The sequence below is a fragment of the Rhinolophus sinicus genome, linkage group LG12 (genome assembly GCF_036562045.2).
Source record: "Rhinolophus sinicus isolate RSC01 linkage group LG12, ASM3656204v1, whole genome shotgun sequence".
Taxonomy (NCBI): Eukaryota; Metazoa; Chordata; class Mammalia; order Chiroptera; family Rhinolophidae; genus Rhinolophus; species Rhinolophus sinicus.
The window spans coordinates 47,749,021-47,772,728 of NC_133761.1; the positions used below are offsets into that span (position 1 = coordinate 47,749,021).

General features: G+C 42.2%; 1 protein-coding gene and 1 pseudogene across 12 annotated transcripts in view; one reads left to right on the forward strand and one right to left on the reverse strand.

Moving 5' to 3' along the window:
* The window catches only part of RYR2 (ryanodine receptor 2), a 567,150-nt gene extending 561,988 nt beyond the window's left edge, over positions 1-5,162 (forward strand). For all 12 annotated transcript variants that reach the window (XM_074316777.1, XM_074316766.1, XM_074316767.1 and 9 more), the window contains 3 exons: positions 1,648-1,748; positions 2,683-2,734; positions 3,669-5,162. In XM_074316777.1, coding sequence (XP_074172878.1) covers positions 1,648-1,748; positions 2,683-2,734; positions 3,669-3,764 — 249 coding nt within the window. In that variant the 3' untranslated portion in view covers positions 3,765-5,162. The remainder of the gene's footprint in view (positions 1-1,647; positions 1,749-2,682; positions 2,735-3,668) is intronic.
* Positions 5,163-13,998: 8,836 nt separating this feature from the next.
* On the reverse strand, positions 13,999-23,203 carry LOC109455320 (RNA-binding protein EWS; annotated as a pseudogene).
* Between the last annotated feature and the right edge of the window lie 505 nt (positions 23,204-23,708).

Consider the following 23,708-nt stretch of genomic DNA (forward strand, 5'->3'; position numbering starts at 1 on the left):
GCAGAGGTTTGGGTCTGAGAGAGAGAGCAGGACTATGTAGGTAACCTCCCTCACTGCCATTCCCCCATCCCTACCATCCCCACTGTCTCTACCATCCCCACAGTCCCCACCATCCCCACTGTCTCCACCGTCCTCACTGCTCCCACCTTCTCCACCGTCCCCACCATGTACATCTCCAGGGTCACCATTCGTGTTAGAATCTATGAGAATGTCACCACCTGAGGTTTGTATACCAAAACTCGGGATTTAGGGAATTTGCTATGCAGATTTGTTCTTGGAAGCATAAGTGTTTCAGGATGAAGCATTACCTCCTAGTGATGGGGCTGGAGAGAGTGAGGGCCTGTGTGAGGCCAGCTCAGTCAGAGCCTAAGAACTCATCTGAAAAATTTGCAGTGGAACTTATGGGCTGTGTGCAATAAGAAAGGGGTTTAAGCAGGTGAGTAAGGTGATCAGACTTACATATTAAAAGGTAATAGAGGTCTAAAAGATGGGGAGTAAACTAGGAACTGGCAAGACTGGGGGTGGAGAAGCACCCATTGGCATTCTCTAGGTCAGTTGGCCAAATGCAGAGGACAAAGAGTTTGGAACAAGCAGGGGTAAGCCCCAGGTTTCTAGCATGAGTCACCAGAGGATGGTTGCGTGGTGACACACAGAGTACCTGAGAGCTGACCCAGAATAAGAGCAGGTGCCTGGGTGAAACTGGTAGGTGTGAACCTGGTTAGTTAGGAGACACTGAGTGGTGTGAAGACCTGGTGGCTGAATGTGTCGGCAGGTACAGAGCAGTAGGCAGAGAGAATTTTACAGACTGTCTTAATCATCTTGATTCTAGGCCCTAGAAGCTAAGCCATCGTAGACATGCCACCAGTGGTATTAAATAAACAGCTTCTGATTTGCAGGGAAGATGAGCAGCTGGAGCCTCACAAAGTCGACAGTCCTTGAATTCATTTGAGTTGATACATGTGAAGTTCTAATAATAGAGGGGTGGCCTGCCTCCTCTCAGATTCCATGGAGCCAGCCTGCACCTGGCAGGACTGAAGTGCTGCCTACAGGCTGTGGAGTGAGGCATGGTGGGACGAGGGCAGCAGAAAGAGCGGGCACTTGGTTCCTAGAGTTAGAAGTTATCCCCGTATGTGTCCTTCAGTAAGTTGTGTACCTGGCACAGTGCCTGGCACAAACCAGCCCCCCTGAATGCCTCGTGGCTTGGTGTTGGCTTGGTCCTTCTCATAGGAGGTCATCTGTACCTTTACACCGTGGTCATCACACTTGGTCCATGTGGGACACACGTTTGCATTTTCAGTGGCGGACACATTCAATCTTGCCTAGATAACTTTCCTCAATGTCACAGATAAGCGTGTTCACCAAGCCTGGGCCTTCTCACTAAGGCTGGAGAAAATAAGGCCAGTATGTTACTTTTCAGCTGGCAGTATCCGTGCTCTTCTTTCTGCACCTGTTACTCCTTGCTGCCGGCATCTATGTCACTTAATCCTATAGCGAGATACAGTGTGGCAACAGGGAAATTGGCACGTACTTGGCACACCCTTCCATGGTGATCTTTTTATATAATGAGTAAATGCAGCTGCCCCTGAGTGTTCTCCTTTTGTTCTGCTTTCTGCACTCTGACATTTTAACATTCTTTTTTTCTTCTAGACCAAGTGCTTCATCTGTGGGATAGGCAATGATTACTTCGACACGGTGCCCCACGGCTTTGAAACGCACACCTTGCAGGAGCACAACCTGGCCAATTACCTGTGAGTGTGCCTGTCTCTGACTTTTGGCCCCTCCCCACACCCGCAGCCCCACCTCGCAGGCTGGAGAACAGGAGAAAGATGACCTCCTTTCCTTTGTCTGACTGAGCTCAGGCTCTACATACCCCTGAGAGAAAGACCCACAGCAAGGGGTTCCCTTTCCCTCAGGAGCAGGTGGATTTAGGAAGTGAAGCTGATTCCTTCTAGAACAAGACACGGAAAGTGGAGAGGATGAGCAGAATGCGACCTGAGCTGCTCAGGGAGACAGGGAGCCTTGTGGCATATCTGGCTTCATACCTGTTTTCATTAGGAATCCTCCAGCTGCTTCCAAGAGATGTGGGACCCTCCATTCTTCTTTTTTGAGGACCCACAAATCTCTTAGGGACTATTGGAAATGCAGTTAAAAATTGCTTCTTTTTTTTATACATGGAAATTTGGCTGTTACTTGGGAGTAGCCAAAACTGCAGTTTGGGAAAATATTATTTTTGGTCTGTTTTTGACCCAGTTTTAGTATCAAGCAGAGGAGATGCACTGGAGACCCCCACACACCCCCCAAAAAAGGTGGGCCTTGGAATTCACAGCTGTGTGACACTAGCATGTTATTGAACGTTTTTAACCCTTGGTTTTTCAAATGGGAATCGTGATTCCTGCCCTGTGAGTAAATACAGACGTGGCTGCAGGTGGGGCCTGGCACGGACCCAGCACAGAGCCGCTCCCAGAAGGTGTAACTTGATCTGTGCACACATTTCAGCTCCTTTGGAGAAATACTTTAAAAGAAGGTTTAGCTTTTGGTCCCATGGCATGCTGTGTCCTGCACTTTTGACCCATTCCTGACTCTGGCACCAGCGGGAACAGTTAGCCCGCAGTCAGACCAGAGCGTCCATTTACGCCGGGATTCCCACATGGTCGGTCCTGATGACTCTCTCTGTCTCTGTAGGTTTTTTCTGATGTATCTCATCAATAAAGATGAAACAGAACACACAGGACAGGTAGGTAAACAGTGACCATCTCCTGAGAGAAATGATGGGGAGAAAACTCCTACATGTCAGAACAACATGTGTGCATTGCACACATGAAGATGTGGAATTACTTTTGGATACCATGTTTCCCCGAAAATAAGACCTAGCCGGACAATCAGCTCTAATGCGCCTTTTGGAGCAAAAATTAATGTAAGACCCGGTCTTATATAAAATATATAATATAATATAATATAATATAATATAATATAATATAATATAATACTGGGTCTTATATTAATTTTGCTCCAAAAGGCGCATTAGAGCTGATTATCTGGCTAGGTCTTATTTTCGGGGAAACATGGTATTAGTCATTGTATCTTAATATAAAATTTCTGTTATCCTGCATGAGTGTGCAAAGATTACCTTTGTAGAAAAGTAAATGTTAACATAAAAAATAAACTCTTATTAGCCTAATATGCTGAGTCGGGCATTTGATCATTAGTATGTCCTTGATCCATAATCAGGTAGCAGTTGATTTCAAATAACTTCAACCCACAGTACTATGGTCAGCTAAAAATAATTGTGTCTTAAATGTCTAAGGTTTTTCTTAGGCTACTTGAAATTCTCTCTTCACAAAATTTACTTCCAGTTGTTAATGGTTTGAAATTAAAGGATACAATTAATGATAATATTTTTTAAAGAACCCTCAAAAACGTATACCACAATGTTATGTTCAGGATGAAGAGTGATTATTTGTGAGTTTATTACTAGAAATAAGGGAGGTCTGATATAGTTAGGAACTATCTGAATGAATTTGGGCTTCTCCAATAACATCTATGTATATGTGTGATTACACAATTATGCGTATGTGATGTATATAACAGCAAATGTTTCTTTTATTTTGTGGGGACACACAGATGTTGGGGAAATACATGATGTTGATACATTTCCTTTACTTTTACAGGAATCTTATGTCTGGAAGATGTATCAAGAAAGATGCTGGGAGTTTTTCCCAGCAGGGGACTGTTTCCGGAAACAGTATGAAGACCAGCTAAATTAACTCAGACCCAGATCACCTCTGAAAACCCAAACATTCTCTCTCTCTCTCTCTCTCTCTCTCTCTCTCTCTCTCTCTCTCTCTCTCTCTCTCTCTCTGCCTCTGTAACCTTCTCTGTCTCTCTGACTCTCTGAGTCTGTCTCTCTCTGTCTCACAAACATCCTGCTGATTTTGTGACTTGCCAGCATTACATGCTTTCTGGGAGCAGTAAAGCTCTGTTTCTGAGGATTTGACTGTGCTTTCCCCCCACCTTGTGTATTTTCTTTGAGAATAAATACTGACGAATAATCTAAACTCATACACAGACAACATAGGAACTCTGGAAAGAAAGCCATTCTGGACACTCGATCATAACACAGACAGATGTCCTTCGGAGACGCCTGGAGTCCCCTGATTGATGGGACATTCACAAAGAAGCGGCAGACACACCCATCGGCCTCTTCATTTCTCTACCCGGGAAGGAACTATGAGGGTCCCAGAGCACTGCAGCACTTCACAGATTGCGTGGACACCAGTGACGAAGGGAAATAGTGCCTTACTATATGTGGGTTGAACTATGCAGAAGATACGTGCATGAAAACACATCTTTATTTTCTTTACATCGACTATTTTTTTTCCTTAGGTTGGTTTTGTGACTTTTTTTTTTTTTCTTTTTTTTTTTTCCTTTCTTCTTTTTCTTTGGTGGGGGAGGGTAAGAAAAGCAGTTTGTGCACTTTTTTAAAAGACGGGTAGCCTGTCTCAGGACCAGGGACTCTTCTCATCCGCTGAACTCACACACGCCCTCCCCATCTGCTCCTGCCCTTGTTTCAGTCATGCTCCAATGCAACCTTGCAACTTTATGAACTCTTTCTATAAAAACAAGACTGCAAAAAAAAAACACACTTTCAAAAGAAATAACTCACTGCATGTTCTTATGCAAGTTTAAATGAACAGAGAAAACCTTCAGTTGCAAGTTGATCCACACAAGAGAAGGTCCACGAGGATTATCTTCATAGTGTAAAGTGCCGTGGACTTAACGTCTAGCTGGAGCCAGTGTCATACACCAACAACGTGTTGCATTATGAACTTGACACTTGACATCGTCGTGGGTTTTTCTCTTTCTTTCGGCCACCTGTGACCAGCTGTTGGTTAAGGACTTCTTGTCGGGCCATTTTTTAATATCCAAGCTGAAGCAATATCCATTCAGGGACGTCATCAGTTGCATCGGGGAAAACATGGATGATCAGATCAGTCACTCCATTCTGAGTCCTTTTAAATGTAATGCGAATCTTTACAAATAAAAAGGCAGATTCAGAATGGAAGCAAGGTCATTTTGCAAACATTGGAGCTCTTTTATTACAAGTCTGCTTGTTAATTTTAGAATTGTAAAACTGCTCTGATTAAACTATTTAACTAACTTTCTCACCCTCTCCTGTCTCCATTTCACTTATAAGGGGGATGCACCATAAAACGCTGAGCATTTAACATGTTGGATGGACAAGTCCATCCAACACTGTCCGAGCCATCACCACCATCAGACGTCTTTGTACCTAAGCAAGTTTGCTGAGTTTATGATTGTGAAATATCACAGCAGGCATTTTGAACCATCTACCGCACCCTGTCATTTACCTGTTTTGGGGTCATCCAGGTTTCTTGAAAACCACGAATGTCAGAAAAATCAAATTGTTCCATTTTTACACAGCTCTCATTTTAGAAAGCTCAGGGCAAATTCATTTCCCCGTAGCAACAGGGGTCTGTCTTCTGAGATAACAGGAAAGAGAAGTGTACACCGTGAGCCGGGCACTAACCACTCATTGCTGCTTGACATTTGTTCTGTGCAAGGGCTGTGCTGGGTGTCACCTGTCATTCTTCAGCTTATCAGCACGACATCAGCACTGGAGTACCTAGGTTTTGCATTGGGCTTTAGTATCATTTTTTACTGTGTGTGCTGCCAAAGTGAGCACACTTGGTATCATTTTTATTGGGGAGAAAGAAGCAGTTTGGCCTCCCCTGGCATTTCTGAGCCTACTCAGGGAGGTGATCTTATATTTGAGGAGTCTGAATAAAATAAATCAGGTCAGCTTCCTAAAACATCAAAGAGCATGTCCCCCTTTGCCAGGAAACACTGCAGAGGAAGTGTACAGTGGAGAGGAATAAATCATTTTTTAGGCTATAACATCTGATAGATTCGAGTCTTCAGTGTATAATGCCAAAGTCAGAGTTGACAGGAAACAACAGTACAGGTGACAGGTGAGTGAAGAAATTCCCGTGGTCCCCTGGATTTTGCAGACTCTTGTAGACTCTCCTGATTGACTGCTCTTGGCTTTCGAACCCTGGGAGGTAACAGAGTGCTCAGGGAAGAAGAGAGGGAAAGAGGCTGAATTGGGGAAAGGGAGCGCCCTCTCGCAGTGAACTTGGGGCATCAGTGTTGGAGGAAGAGTGAGGGAGCAGAGCTGGTCATTCTAAAACCCACCCACTGCCTGTCCTCACCATTTGGTGACAATCAGAGCAGGACACCTCATTGTTACCTTCCCAAGGCCTCACAGGGAAGAGGGGCTTCTCTTTATGGGTATTACTAACTCTCCTACAAAATCTCACATGAATCTCAGACACAATCTGGCTCTCTACTTCTCTGATTAAACTCAGGGCTGCCTGACTCAAACTCAAGAAATGTAATCCCTTAAAAACTGTATTAGACAAATAGTCAAACATTCACAGCAGATATTATAATGTCTCCATATTTCTGTTTCAACACTTAGCAGACATTTTTCTGCCATTCTCAGGCCATCTCTTCCCTTCCCCCACACCCGCCCCAGAAACATCTCTTGATCCAACTCCATGAAATAGTTAGAATCTTGCAGTTAAAGTTGACGTTCTTCAAATGCACGAAATGGCACTTCCTTCTTGGTCTGAAGGTCATTATTTTCCATGTGCAGAAGGAGGTTTGTTCTGAACTCTACAAAAACTCAGTTAAAAGTCATATTGTAAGGCAAGTGCTTTCTGCCTTGTTGTAAAAGCATATCTGAAAATTACACATTTTGTCACTATCTTGGTTTACTAGGGAAATGTTCCTATTTCTTATGCACCAGCTTTCTGGATGAATTAACACGTTGCGTACGGATCACGAGAATCTTCGTTTTTTTCTGAGCCATGCGTTAAGGACGGATAACGAGAATTCTCGTTTTCACTGTTGACTCTTTTTACTTCGCATATTTTATTGAATTATTTGTAGAATAATTATTTATAGGATAATTTATTTGTAGAATCTATTATTTATAGAAAAATAATAAATGACATAGAAGCATTTACGCTTTAAAGAGAAGAGTGCATTTTAAAGTAGTTTCTTTTAAAAACCTGCCGGAACAGAGGGGTATGAGGGATTTAAACCCCACCGTATGCAACGTGTTAACCAATATGGCCCCCATTGCTGGAAAGGTCTTCTGGTGGTCATCACTATGTGGTTAGTGTCTCATCTATGATGGACACAGTCAAAGACGACTTTTAAAGAAATGTATTTATTATGTTTACCCAAACCTGGAATTCATGTAAACTTAACATGGAGAAAGTTTGGATGGTTAGCCATTCCCCAAATTATTTCGTGATGATCTATTGTGAAGAGGATGACCTCACTGTATGATAACATTTCTTCCCAACACTCTGAAATATCTGTGATAGAAGCTGGGAAAGGAGCATCTTGACCTTGATAGAAGCGAATGGATGGCACCTGGGGCTTTTAATAGCCATATGTATTAATAGCACACGTTTCTTAAGGAGACAAGGTCTGAACCTATCACATCCTCTAAAATCATGTCAGTATTTAATTGTGTGGCTAACGTGAGTATTGAACAGTAGCTAAACAAATCCTTAAAGTCCCATGTTCACAAAATCACACGAGTATTTATAATGTCACAACTCAATATGGAAACAAGCGGTAATACTAAGATTAAAGCAATCACATTTCTGATGGAGGAGTCTCGGCAAGCTAAATGGCTTGGCTGAAGTCACGGCACTGGTTAGTGGGACAGCTGGACATTTTTATAAGAAGCCTGCTTTCTTTTTAAATCTTTTTCCCATTATAGCCAGAATGGTTTGAGAAATAAGAGATTGTTCTTTATGACCTAGCAAAAATGAAACAGGGAAGCAGATAGTTACAAAAGTTTTGATCACTACCACCATTGCGCACCAACATTCTGCTTCTGTGACAAGGGGGATTCTGGAAGTGACTATCAAATGAATAATTACCTGCAAAATGCACCACTGAGCACACTATTTCTGAATAAGGAAACCAAGCGTCAGTTTTAGTCCAAGACTGCAGGGGAAATTTCATCTTCATTTTAATATCTAATTTCTTTATGGAGCTCTATAGGATGTTCATTGGTTTTCACAGCTATTCATAAATTATTATGGCTAAACAATTCAGTTCCAGTTGTAATATTCATCATGATTAAGATCATTGGGGTTCACATTTTCTTCTTAAGGATTTTGGATATTGTCAGTTGAGAAAAGGTTTTCGGGGATCCAGGAACCCTACATGTTAGCATGTCAGTGGTGTTTTACTGGCAAAAAGGATCCCGGAATGTGCCTTTCTCATCCGTCAACTCTCACACACCCAAAATGTATCCTAATTCCCTCCACACATCATAAAATCTGTTTATTTTCTTCCAAGAAATCTGTGAACTTGACAAATGTGCACTCCTTCTGCATTAAGCATTGCAAAATGGGTCTTTGAATGTCGAGAAAGAATTTACTTTTTATAGACCTGGTTAACACCACTATGTATCATAAAGTGTAACACTCCTAACATGAACAATAGTATATTAACATATATGCAGAAACTGGAAAGTCAGTAATTTTTTTAAAAGACCACCAAACATGAAGTTATTGCACACTGTAATCTGAGTTACCTGCTATTTTCAACTTAATGTTCAAAGTGTGTTAAAATGAGCTAATATTTTATACATAAATTTAGAAATGTGGGCACAGATATAGGCAGATATAATGTCAAAAATCAAAGTAATAGATGGGCTTAAGATAATTACACACTTTATTGGCAGAAAGATAAATTGGAGATATCTATTTAAACTTTTAATATGACCAAACTAAGGGCCTCCTTCCTACATAAAAATAAAGATGAATGGAGCAGAAGCCTTGGCAAGGTATTGTAAATTAATAAACATTTATAGCCAGATGATTGTCAGTTTATTTGTCTTTTATTTATATACATACAGAAAAAAAACATTTAAGCAATGGTTTCACCAGTGAGGAAACTGGTAGAAACTCGTATTATTTTGTTTAAAGAGTATAAATTATGAAATGACTGCCTGCATATAAAAATGACATGAAGGCTAAGTTTAGAATGAGCTCAGGCCAAGTTCTACACACAGAAAAATAAATCATTTATATGCCATACTAGGTGTAATAGCAAGAAAGGAACTATTTCCTGTGCTCTCTGGCCACTGCCCCTGGTGTTGTCTTGGCGTGGGTTCTCCAGAATATGGCCTCGGGCAAGGCTTTCCTGGTTCAGCCAAGCAGCTGGAGAGGTCCAAAAAAGGCGCACATCCATGCTCGCTCAGGCACCAGCATCCGCTGCTCTCAGCCGAGTCCGGCTGGTGTGCTGGGCTTCACAAGACTTTCAGTAAAGAGAAGCTGTGAACTTGTCCATGCGAGGGAGACAGGATAGTGAGTAAATGTGTCACTTCTCTTCCATCTCCTGTTTCCCAGGTCAGAGTTCACCCCGAGGCCGATCAAGTACCCCTCTGCCTCCTGGATTGAATCTACTGGATTCCACTAGGAGCCCACTTGATACCAGATCTAAACCCAACAATGGGTAGGTGGATCCGAGTCTGGAAGAAGGAAGAGGAGCGAGAACCCCCAGGGTACTGCCGGTCAGCCTGGCTACACAAGGAGGGCCAAGGGAAGCACCCCACATGCCAAGGTCAAGGGACTGGTCAGCCCCAGGCAGCAGAGCCACAAGAGCCAGAGGAAAGTCCGGTGTAGAAGACTGAGGTAGAGCCAGCAGCTAGAAGCTCCGGAAGCAGTGGCACCGAGGAAGTCTGGAAGCACGTGAGGTTTGAGTCTGATACACGTGTCATTGTACAATTTTTTGTTTGCTTTTTATACGTTTGAAATAATTGAAAATGAATGATAAAGTATCAAGTTTGAAAAATTAAAGTCCCTGGTGATGACATATGGAAGGAAGGAAGGAAGGAAGGAAGGAAGGAAGGAAGGAAGGAAGGAAGGAAGGAAGGAAGGAAACATTTTCTGTTTTGATCCAAGAAGTTAAAATCCCTTTTTTTTTCTTTTTTCTTTTTCTTTTTTTTTTAGTGTCAGGTATACAGAGCAATATAATAGTTAGACATTTACACCCCTCACCAAATGATACCCCCCACCCCCAGGCTACGATCCCTATGTCATCTTATATAACTTACAATTCCTTTGACTATCTTCCTTATGCTATACTCCACCTCCCACCTCCCGTGAAATGAGTATATATATATATATATTTGACATACAATATTATTCTGCATCAGCTTCAGTTGTACAGCGCAGTGGTCAGGCATCTACACAGTCTATGAAGTGATCCCCTTGATAAGCCCAGTGCCCATCTGACACCTTACATAATCTTTACAATATTGTTTATTATATTCCCCATTCTGTATTTCATATCCCCACGGAACCACTTTTTAGAAGTAATAAAAAGAGGGATTTTGCTGAGCTTACACACTCTGCCCAACAAGGGACTGGGCAAGCTTGGCAGGTAAAGAGCTTCCTTGGAGATATATTTCAGTAGAGGCTATGTGGTTATGTTTCAATAGCCCCAGAAAAGATAAAATAGGTGTGTAAAATCATCTGGGAATTTGTAAGTATTAATAATTCAGGTTCCTCAGCCATACCCCAAATATTCCACTTTGGAAGGTCAGATAGGCCAGGAAATCTGCATTTTAACTCAGAATCCATTCTCCCCCAAAGCACAAGATTTTGATACCAACAGTTCACATACTGCAATTTAAGGAGTCATTAGTGATCTTGAAGCTCTTACTATCCTATGACTGTTTGATGGTGACACAATGCATTGTACTTCAAGTGTGATGCATTAGTGCACTAGCCAGGAAAGCAAGTGGCCTAGATTTCAGCCCCAGCCCTAGTACTCACTAACAGTATATGCTCAGTAAATTTACTGTGTTTCTCTGGAAATAAGACCTAGTTGGACAATCAACTCTAATGCATCTTTTGGAGCAAATATTAATATAAGACCTAGTCTTATTTTACTATAAGTCCAGGTCTTATATAATGATTATAATATTAATATAATATAATATAATATAATATAATATAATATAATATAATATAATATAATACCAGGTCTTATATAATATAATATAAGATCAGGTCTTATATTAATTTTTGCTCCAAAAGATGCATTAGAGCTGATTGTCCAGCTAAGTCTTATTTTCGGGGAAACACAGTATTTAATCTTCATTGATGAATTAATTTAACCTGGCTAAAACTGGATTACTTTATCTGATACTTAATGTCAGAATTTTTATGATCAAAGTTTATGCAAATGTTAAGAAATGAAAAACACAATTCAAAGTAAGGGACTTTATATTATTAACTTGCCCGAAGGAATGAAATGAGATTGTGCAGGAGATAATCAGCACTACTAAACCTAAAGATTTTCCAGGACTAAGGAGAAAATTTTTATCAGTTCATTGTATTGATAATTGAAAATTCAGTGCCTTGTGAATCATTACCTCATTAAGCAAATCTAAAATATTGCGTTTTCTCTGTAATTCTGATAGTTTAATTTGTTTTTACTTTATTCTCTGTTGTTGTAAAAGAGAATACTTAGATTTTATGTTTACTAATCCTTACCAATCTCATGCTGGTTATTATAAGATTCCTATGGCTTCTCTGAAACAGTACCAAAAACGGAAAGTATTAGCTTTTCAGGGCAACTGAGTCATCCAGGTTCAAGGTTCATAAAAAAGTCAGTCATTGTGCACTTGGTTTGAATTTCACCATTGGCTGTAATACTGGATAAAGGGATCATTATGGAAAAAGAAATCAGCAAGACCATGGTTAAAGTTCTACTTTGGTGTGGGGTGAGGAGACAGGATTAATGACCTCGTTTCATCCCAATCCTATTATAAAAATTAAAGGCCAAAAGCCAGTTAAGAGCTAGAGACCAGGGACCAGGATTTTAAGGACTTTGCCATTTACTTATGTTTGCTATTATTGTTAGCCTTGCCCCCCCCCCACCATTTGCCAGTAGAAATAAAAACTCTCAAAAGCAAAAATATAAAAATGTAGAAAATATTTCAAAAAGAATGATAATTAAACTTGAACACGTCAATATTTATAGGATGTAGCTAAAGCAGTGTATAGAGGCAAATTTATAGCTTAAAATGTTCATATTCGTACAAAGGAAAGGTTTAAAATCAATTGTGTAGATTTTTATATTTAGAAGTTAGAATTTTTTTAAGAAAGGAAATTAAGCCCAAATAAATAGAAGGAAATAAGAAAGATGTGAGCTAAAATCAATAAAATAAAAACAAATAAAAAGAGAAGATTAACACACCAAAATTGATTCTTTGAAAGGAAAAATAAAGTTGATAAACCAAAAGCAATACTGAACATGAAAAATAAAAGAGAGAAAGCATGACTAATATCAGGAATAAAAGAGAATGTCATTACAGATATGACAGATATTAAAAGGATAGTGAAAAAGTATGTGGCGATAAGTTTGACAAATTAAAGTTTTTCTAAAATGAAATGGACAGATTCCTAAATAACACATACCACATTGACAAGATGGATTAAAAATGTGAATAGCCCTCAATCTATTGAAATAATTGAATTTGTTATTAAAAAGTCTTTTTCAGAGATTGTGTTACTGGAATTCTATCAATTTTTTTTTGTTCCCTATTATTTCAAGTGTCCTTTTGTTATAGTTCCAATTATACTTGCATAAGAAAAACGTTTTATGTAGTTGAAAGATGGTTATTGATATCCTTGACCTTGTGATTGTTACTGGGGTAGCTAGTTGACAGGATGGTCCATTAGAAGCAAATGTGGGGCTTTTCCTTGATGGATGCGGGGCATGATGTGAAACATCGCCTTGGAAATGAATCTGTCTTGTTAGATGTGAATGACAAGCACTAAGCCCTGGCAGTTCACACAGTCATTTTGCCGTTGTGAGAGAAAGCAGTCCAAGAATGATGCTGACAGAGGAAGAAGGCAGAAGAGAGAGCCACTGAGAAACAGAGCTGTCGCCCTGATGTCATCATGAATTTCTAGATAAAACATCAACAGAAGCTGGCTGTCATCTTTCATTTATATGAAACAGTAACATTTTCATTACTGTTTAAGCTAGTTTGAACCAGTTTTCTATTACTTGCAATAAGAAATATTTGAACAAATCCTACATTTCTACCCTATTTTAATCACTAAACTTTAAAATGTTTTGTTATATAATAGGACAAGCCTGCTATCATTTATTATTCCTCCCAAACTATCAACTTTTCTAATGCTTTACACTTTTACAGATAACACTTTATATCATTTTTTCAAGTTTCAGAAAATTCCCAGTGTAGTTTTAGTTGTAATTTTGTTAAGATTATCAATTAATTTGTAGAAAGTTGACATTTTTATGGTTTGTCAATTAGGAAACATGTTGAATTCCATGTTTATTCATATTATTTTCTCTGACAAAGTACCACAAACTGAGGGGCTTAAGCAGAAATTTATTGTCTTTGTTCTAGAAGTCTCAAATCACACCTCTCCTTGGAGCTGTTTGGAGAATCTGTCCATGCCTCTCTCCTGGCTTTGGGTGGTTTGCCTGCTACCTCTTGTGTCCCTTCACTGTGACAGTGTCACTCTACCCTTCAGATGGCTTTCTCCCTATGTGTGTCTTTGTCCATCTGTGTCTTATTTATAAGGACACCAGTCTTATTGGATTAAGTAAGGCCCATCCAAATGACATTATTTTAACTTGATTACCTCTGTAAAGGCCCTTTCTCCAAATTAGGTCACATTTTGAGGTACTAGGGCCTAGGCACCAATATAGTTTTTGTTGGAGAAATGCAATTCAAGCTATAAAATTCCTGAAGTAATGATTTTGGATTTCTTCAGTATTTCCTTTTTTTTTTTTTTTTTTTTTAACCATTTAACTCATTATAATATTTCTTTACAAATGGTGAAAAACACTAAAGTACAGACAAGGAATAATCATAATGCTGTGGCCAACATTATAAGTACGAAATTATGTGTTTAAAACATTTTCTGGTTTAAAAAATAAATCTGGTAGTCAGTGCAGCTCTGCACAGTCTCTGTGTCTAGTAGGACCGGCCTCTGCGTTCCTGACAGTGTTCACCTTTACGCATTTTTCCAGGTCCTCCAGGCCTGCCTCTTCTTCCTCCCATCTGTTCCATCAAATGCCCAGAGGGATCCCCAGGGCCATCCCGCCAAAGCTACCTCAGCCCATGCCCCAGCCATCACGGAGGCCACCTCTGTCTCCACCACGGCCACCTCTGAACATTCCACTGGCACCATCTTGTCCATGAGGCCACGTCTTTCTCGCCTCGTGCCACCAGGGCCACCTCTGCTTCAGTCACCATGCAGCAGTTGAAAAGGTGGTAGGAGGCGCCTTCAGGCTCTGGGGCCTTACACTGGTTGCATTCTGTTCTCCAGGTGAAGTTCTGGTTTCCACACCCCAAATTGGGTCACTGCTAGTCTCCAGCTCAGTGCTGGACATTTCCTCTTCCAAAGGGTTTCCCTCAGGAATCCCAGGGTCCTCTGGGGTGGGGTGGGCTCTGCTGTCTCCTCCATGGCCTCCTATGTGACCCATGGGTCTCCCAGTACCTCCTGGGCCCCCGGGACCTCCACAAAGTGGCGGTGGTATCCCTTTGCCCCCACGTGCTCTTCATTGGAAGCTTCTTCTGAGCAAGAGAAACTTTAAGTTTGTTCCCTTGAAAATCTTTCCCGTCAGACCATTCCACAGCAGCCTTGGCAGTCGGCGGGTCTTCGTGGGACACTGTAGTATCACCTTTGGGCTTTCCTGTTTCCTTGTCCAAGTAGATGTGGATCATGGGGTGTCCAGTTCTCCTGTGCATCTTAACCATTCCACACTGCTTAAAGAAGTTTGCCAGATGATCCAGAGTCACATTGTCATTTAATCCTTGCACATAAATTGCACTGTTGTCAGAGCCTTCATCTGGATAGACAGGTGGGCCTAGCTCAAGATCTGGTCCTTGGTCCGTGGGTCCATCAGGCTTACTGAAGCCACTTCACTCTCCAGCAATGCCCATTCCATTGCGTCTGCCTCCCCACCCACCTCTGCTCATGCCTCCATGGTCAATTCCCCCTCTTCCCCTTCCCTGGTTATCAGGGTCACTCATGCTCCTGTTCTCTCCTGGTCCGGGAAATCCTCCAGACTCCTGCCCATAAACACCCGTGCTACGAGGGTGGTCCTATCAGGATGAACCCAGCTGCCTGTAGCTCTGTTGGCTATATTGACTTGCAGCCTGGCTGTAGGACCTGGTTTGGGGAGGTAACTAGTGGGTAGCTGCTGCCATCACTGCTTTGTGGACCATAGCTACTCTGCTGTCCATAGCCTCTCAGCTGCCTGTAGGTGTTCAGCTGAGAGTAACTGTTCTGATCATAATAGTCGGCTCTGTAGCGGAGTAGCTTGTAGGAGGGTCAGGTGGTGGTGCCATGACCGGCTGCATGAGGTAGCTCCCAGGTACCTGGGGATAACTGTAGTTACTCTGTCCATAACCCAGGCTGGGCTGGTTGTAACCCCCTGTGCTAGATTGAGGTTGACTAGTCTCAGTGGGTTTCTTACCATCCTGTGGTCTTGCAGGTGCAGTGGCTGCCAGCTATTGACCATAAGCTGGGTAGGCAGGCTGAGTGCCATATGCAGACGGAGCTGCATAGGAGGCGTGGGTGGTAATTATCATTGCAGTGGTGGTAACATAAGCACAGCACTGTACCCCTGGACAGGCTGACTGTATGCCTGGGTGCCAGCTGGAGTAGTATAAGACCGGGTCTTATATTAATTTTTGCTCTAAAAGATGCATTAGAGCTGATGGTCTGGCTAGGTCTTATTTTCAGGGAAACACGGAAATTGTGTTATGTCTCACGGTGACGCTCTCCTTTGGCACTTAAGGGAAAGTTTACGATCCTTTCTATGCATCATTTTATTTGCTTACTGGAAGCTGACAACCTCTAATTTCTCTTGTGTTCCTTAGCTGGAATTTGTCTTCCATGTGGTCTGCATTCCCTTCCACCCCCTGTTCCCAAGTCAATTTTAAAGCATTTTATATTTTTAAAATTTATTGTTTTAAATTTTTCATGAGAATTTCTAGAAGGAAGTTGATCACTTTATAAACATTTTGGTAGGCTGGCTTTATACGGATGCCTCCCAGAGCAGCATCTGTATGTATCAACTATCTATTTATATCTATTCTCTCTCTCTCTCTCTCTCTCTCTCTCTCTCTCTCTCTCTCTCTCTCTCTCTCTCATCATCTATCTATCATCTCCCTCCCCAATCTTACTTTTTCTATTATTGTCAAGCTCAGCCTGAACTTTTTTGCCATATCTTTAATTCCAGAACTGCAAAGGTTAAACTTCTCAGTCATTATTGGAGGGGGAGAGTAAAATCATGGCTTTCTTTGCTTACCCTTAATCATTTTTATTGAGCTGCAGCCAAATATGTCCATAGATTCGCAACTAAATCCCTCATCCTACAAATGTGCCTTCAGCATAACCTTTTTATCAATACAGTGCTGCAGCCTCTGAAATACATTTCTAAATTGCCTTTGTTCCTTAATGCCTTGACCTTGTCTGGTCCTCTCTCGATACTTTATCTTCTGTGTTGCTACCCATACTGTCTACAGATGACTAGTCTTATAAATGGTCCTTTCCAGTGTCTGTCCCACCTCCAGGATTCTGTCTTCAACCCACACTCGCCCACTGCCCTGAAACGTTCTCTCCACAGCCATCCCCTCCTGCCGTTCTCTTTCTCAGGCCCCACTCATACTCCACTGTGCCATCCAGGATATCAATGTGGCCCAAGTTTACATGGTCTTGAATTAGAAATAGCATAGAGAAATACCACACGGCCGATTCTCCTCCAGAAATTATAACTCATTTTAAAGTTTTAGTTGTTTGTTTTTAAGGCGTTTGACCATCTCTTTTCAGGCAACTATCCTGCCATGCTCTCCTAATGTCTTGCTCTTTTTCTGAAAACATCCTCAGAATGGGACATCACCTATAGTTTATACAGTGAGAAACTCACGCTTCCGTGGCCTAAAGGTCTGTTTCTCCTGAGGGACTTGCACGATGTTCATTCTTTAACTTACATGGTGAAGGTCATGTTTTCTCCAAGATCTGAATAGAAACCTCTTCCTGTCAGTCACCAGGGGTGTGGCTTTTAAGGGAGCCCAGCAATTGATTTCTAGACACCTGGCCTGTACATCCTGCCTCCTGCTGTTCAAAAACACAGTTAGCCAAAATGTGATAAGTATATGAATCACCTCCCTTCCTCTAGGACTTTGCACATTTAAATTTAGACTCTAAATTACTTGTTACGCTGAGAAGATACATAAATGCTCCTTTTGAATCACATTCAAGCCAATCCAGAAGCTGACCACGGATTCCTGCGTTGCCAGAGGAAACGATTGTCCCCGGCTCCACTTGTTCTATTGTGTAAGGTGGCATCCATTCTCTCCACCACCTCCCTCATCTAGTGGTGGAAGTCACCCAACTCCCTGTGCAGTCAGGGCGAAGCTTTTCAGGCAGTTACTGCCATCCATGGGACAGCTTCAGTGCGGCTCTGTGCTTTAAGCAAACTCTCCTAAGGCGTTATGAGCGGGGAAATCTCGCCACTGCTTGACTTAACCTCCATTCCTCCCCAAGTCAATACTCCTCTTAAATGTGTGCAATGGTATTTTTAACCACAGGTTCGAATTATTGTGGAGAGTTTTACAATGTTCTCTGAAATAACTGACAGCACCCAGAATGTCATTAAGTAGCTCTGGGAATCACTTTTCATTTTCCCTCTACCCTTCGTTGGAAATGAGTAGCATCCCATATAAGACTTAAAAAGGGTTGTGCCATTTGTGAAATTAGATTAGAAGTAGAAATGAAGTGACTGATGATATAGACGGCAATTTTCTCTCCAGGGCTCTACACCAATCCTTGTACTTCCAGGAAAGCTCTGCCAGCTTCGGGCTGCTGCCCCACCAGTACCCGTGCCTGGCTTCTTGCCTCCTGTCCCAGCTCCTGGTGCTAGAGCATGAGATGGCCGAGGTCCTCATGAGGACAGGTGAGGTGCTCATATACCTGCTCCCCTACATTACAACTGATGACCTAGTCCTGTGAGGTCCTCTAGATAAGGGGTAGAGCCGATGGATAAATCCATCCAACCTCACCTGGGGAGGACAGTTTGGAGCCGTGTGTCGGGAAGCTCTTCCAAAAATACCACAGAAGGAGCCACTGCTGCGGATGGAGGCCCTGCTGTGATGGAGGCCCTGCCATGGGAAAGAACCTGTCTCGGATGGGGCACCTTCCACTGGAGCAGTGGCTGGCATGGCAACGTGCATTGCCTCTCGCTCCTTCTCCGCTTCTCCTCTTGGTCCTTCACTCCTGTCCCTGGGCTGACAGGTCCTGCCAACACGCAATCTACCTGCCCCGAAGACTATCTCATTCTTTTCTTTCAGGGAACCCAGGCTAAGACACCAATTGTTCAACCTGCTCAAAAGTGGCTCATTTAGACCTGCTGTGCTGCTTGGACCTGTCTTATTACCAGATCTCTTCTGTGAGGGAGAGCAAGAAGGACACAGCTGGTGTTCAGACACAGAATCCACAGGGCCACCTGCTGTACGCGTTAGCAAAACAAAAGACAAACTAGTCAGACTTTAATGAAGGAAAGCAAATCAGTAATTCAGGTAAAATCTCCAGGAAGGCTGAGGGGAGAAGAGAAATAAGGACTTGAGCAAATTCATATTTAATGACTTGCTAAGATGAGACAATTAAGCGTAGTGTTCTGAACTGTGGGGAGGGGTGGTATAAAGGCAGTTACAACTGAGAAATTTTAATGTTTGGCTCAACTTTTGAAAAGCTGGTTATGTCTCAGTGTTAGGTGGATTAGCTGCCAGTAACACGGCTCAGGGAGAAACGCAGTGAACTTGGGATTGGGTGCTGGGCAGCAAAAGCCTTGTCTGTGTCCTCAGGCCCTTCCTGCCGGGTCAATTGGGTGGACACAAGGGGACAGGGAACTGGTGGCAGGACCCCTGCTAGTGTGAAATGCCTCCCTTATTTACCCCACAACCACTGTTAGAAGTAGGTGTCCCCACACCCATTTCACAAACAAAAGTGAGGGGCAGTTGGATTATTTGAACTCACATGAGACTTGGGTTCCTGGGTGCCCAGCCCACACTGAGTGCAGCTCAACCTCATTATCCTTTGCTGGAAAAGAGCAGAATGTAATTTTGTGTTCCTTATACACACGGAACAGGTTGCATATAAATTTGGTGAAATGTCCTCAAACCCACAGACTGAGGTGTGATCATGTTGTCGAGTTTTCCTACAGGGAGAAAAACGAATGCACAAGTCAGGGTGATTAAACCGTCGTCCTCCTCCTGGCAGTGACAGAGTTCATGGGAAAGTCACGCGTTAACCTTCTAGTTTACTCACCAGAACCTTTTGAGTATGTTGAGTTTGAGTCAGTTCCTGAGCGGATGAGTCAAGTCAGAAGACTGAGACATGAAGTGTCTCGATTTACAAGTAGCAAACGCCCCTCGTTCTTTCCCTTCTTCCCACCTTGTCAGCTTTCAACACTGGTTGCTGCCCCATCACCGAAGCAACCCAACCCAGAGTTTCCACGTTTCACTAAACTAGCTGAGCAAAAATGTGAGTAGCTCCTATAATGATGGATGTTAAGAGTCTTTCAGAGTTACTTTTTTAAATTATAAATCACATTCGGTCACATATCAAACAACATTATGAGGCAATTATGGATTCAAAAATTGTTTATTATGTGGCATCTACATGATGGTTGCTATGGATACAGAGATTAGTAATAATAATAAAAAACAATAATAGCTAAATTTTATATAGTATATCCTTTGTGCCAGGTACTATTCTAAATATATACATTTCTAAATATATGTATTATGATTTAATTCGCACAATAATTCTGTCATTGTCATTTTACAGACAAGGAAACTGTAGCAAAGGGAAGTGAAGTAACTCAGTAGAAAGTAAAATGTCCTGAAATTCACTGTGAAGAAGACAGAGATAAAGCAACTACCCAATAATGTGATGGCTATGATAGAAGCATGTATGCGATTTATACTATGTAGGGGCTTGGGGAAGGCTTCATCAGGCAGGTGACATCTGAATGGCTTTTGAAAACTGTAAAGCAGCTTTCCAAATAGGACGGGAGAGCTATAACTAAAAGAGGTCATACAGTCTATAGCAGCTTCACTCATAATGGGAAGCAAGCAAGACATCCTTTAGTAGGTGAATGGATCAATACATTGTGGTATATTCCAGACAAGAGAATATTACTCATTGCTGAAAAAAAAAATGGGCTCTCCATTATAGCTGTGAAATGACATGGAGGAATCTTAAACTTACTAAATGAAAGAAGCCAGTCTAAAAAGGCTACATACTGTGTAATTCCCACTCTATAACATGCTGGAAAAGGCAAAACTATGGAGACAGTAAAAATATCAGTGGTTGCCAGGGGTTAGTGGGGAGGGAGTGATGAATAGACAGAGCATTGGGGGTTTTCAGGCCAGTGAAACTATTCTGTGTGATATTGTAATGGCGGATATACAACAATATTAATTTGTCAAAGCCCACAGAATGCACAAGATAAAGATTGAACTGTAATTTAAACTATGGACTTTGGTTATTGATAATGTATTAATATTGGTTCCTCAATTGTAATATACCACACCAATGCAAGATGTTAATAATAGGGGTGGGGGGTTCAAAAATAACTTTCCTCCCACTTTTCTAAGTTCCTCTGGCTGAGCTAATATTAAATTAACATGAGACAGATTAAGAGAAGAAAATGTCCAGAATTTATTATGGATGAACATGCGGGGGAGCCATAAGAATGAGACGGAAGGAGGCACTGGGCAGTGGAAGATCATATGCCATTCTGGACTGAGGAGGGGGCACGGGTCTGGGATTTCTAAGGGAAAGAAGGGGATTCATAGGCAGATGAGAAAGAGCAAATGTGTGGCAAACAGGTTCTTGCAGGCCACCCAGAAACAATGGGACACTGAGGAGAGTCTCACAGAATAGTTTTGCTGGATTTCTCCACCTGCCACGTTTAGTTTATATTTTGATGCTCCCTTCTTCAAGTAGATGTTTCTATCTGGATGTCTTTCAGCAGGTTAGGGGGGAGGTCAAAGGTTCCTTCTGAGTTTTTTGTTTCTTAGTAGCCAGCTTAAAGTCAATATCCCAAAAGACTTATTTTGGGGAGGCAAAACTTTGGTCCCTCTTATTAATAATAGGAGAACACTGTCCCTTCTGCTGAATTTTTTTATAAACTGAAAACTACTCTAAAAAAATAAACTCTGTTAATAAAGGAGAGAAAGAGAGAGAGAGAGAGAGAGAGACAGAGACAGAGAGACAGAGACAGAGAGAGAGAGAGAGAGAGAGAGAGAGAGAGAGAGAGAAGCAAATAATACAGAGTATTACAGGAAGAGGACACTACGTCTTCAGTGTCCTTTCAAAGCTTGAATTAAACTTGCAGTGAGTAGATGAAGTGTTAAGCCATGAGTAACTTACAAGTTAGTATAAAGTAAATTATCAGCTAATTTTCTTCCTTGTCATTAGTTGGCTTCAGGAAGTGGAGAAAATGAAGATTCCTTTTGCTGTGAGTGAAATAAACCTCAATTAGACTCCTTCAAGCAAAAGGAAATGTGTTGACTGTTTACAAAGTAGGCCCTTCCGCCCAGGGGAATCCAGAAGTACAAATGGAGTCACTTGAGTCCCTCTCTCTCCTCACTTCTTCCTTCTCTCCCCCTCCTTCTTCCTGTCTCCTCCCTCCCTCTTTCTGCTGTCACTGATTCAGTGCAGTTCTCTGTCAGGTTCTCGCTGCTGGTCTGTGGTGATGGCCTCTAACAGGTCTGGGCTAATGACTCTTGGTGCTTCCGCTCTCTGCAGGCAAAATAGACTCTCTGTGTCCCAGTAGCAGTCACAGAAAAATGACACCTGCCCTTGTGGAATCAAATAGTGACCCCAAACCAATCTGTGGCCAGGAGATGGGAGCATTTCTTTTAGTTGGGCTGCATGCCCAGCCCAAGGATGGAGCGGGAGGTGGGATTTTGTGGGGTGGGGAGTGATTGACAGGAAAAGGGAAGCACCAAGAGTCATTAGCCCAGACCTGTTAGAGTCACTTGAAAGGCATTCTTCTGGCAGAAGTGCAAAGATGAACAGGCCCAAACTAAACCAAACCAAACCAAACTTACTAAGTGAACCAAACCAAAGCAAAAGCAGTTTAAACAACAGAAATGGTAGTTGTTTCAGCAATGGCTCTGATTTGCAAAGCACAGACACTGCATCAGTCTGTCTGTCTGTCTTAAGCAAATCATTGTATTGTCAGGACCTGGGGTGTCCTGGGGAAGATGCGAGGCTGGAGTAAACAGGCAGGAGCCAAGCAAGGCACCAAGGATGAAGAGGGAGGTAACAGGCCCAAGGTCCTGCCCATGAACATGTGCCTTTGTTCCAAGTCCATTCCTGGCCACTGCTGCCTCGGGAGAAGGATCGTATATGGTACCTCTGGTTATTTCTTGGCCGGAAAATAAGAATAAAGACAGGAGAGGCAATAAGGCCCTGACCTATTTTGTTTTCTTGTTTTGCTAGGACTGGATACTGTGCCTCTAATGCGTGTTCTGTTTCATGACCACTTTTTGAGGGTCACCCTGACAGAGCAGAGGACGGAACCTCTGTTTGGACAGGTACCAAAGCTCACAGCTTTAACTCTGTCTGTGGCTTTTATGATGAAAACAAATTAATAAAAAAACAAACAAACAAACAAAAAACAACAAAAAAAATACAAAAAATCCAAAAACCTATGTTTTAATTCCCCCCCTGTGTATTTGTAGAACTTCTTGCTGATCCCAAATTATCAACCAAACCACCACCCAGGAAATAGCCTCTGCCTGTTTGAGACAGTGCCAGCTGATGATGGGGTGTTCCTTTGGTGGCATATAACCCTCAACAAGTACATGAGGAAAATTGGAAGTTTTTGTCTATTATATTTCTCCAAAGGCTCTCTCTAAGATTCTAAGTTGTAAGATCAAGACAGACAATGAGACTAAAAGAGTTGTCTGTTCCCATCCTCTGTTACCTGCAATGACTCTCCCGGAGACGCCTGTTGTCTGGAGGCCAGTGCTGCCCATAGAAATGCCTACAATGATGGGCATGTCCTGGATCATGGCTGCCACTCGTCACATGTGGCTCCTGAGCACTTAGAATGTGGCCAGTGCAAATGAGGAGCTGGACATTTTGTTTTGTTCCAATTAATTTGAATTTAAATTTTACACAAGACTAGTGGCTGCTGGATTAGACAGCACAGATTTACACAATCTAAGGATGACCCATGCTAAGGGCACCTGCCCATACACAGTTAAGTGGCCATGGTTTGTATCTCGTGACCTCACTGTGCCCGTGACCTTAACCCGTCCCCTAGTGCTGATTGGAACAGGGCAGTTAAGTGCCCCGAGGACAGCCAATCTTGGGAGGCCAGTGACCAGTGATTTGTGAAGCCTGACTCCCATTATGTTTCTCTCCCTGGAGTTTGGACTGGGAAATAGAAAGGGGATTGGCTATGGGAGCTGAGCAGGAAATTCATGAAGCCGATGCAGGGCCCAGGGGCCATCATGTGCCTCCTGCAGACGGAGGCTGTGGGGGAATAGGAGTCCTACTGTGGGTTAGTGGGGA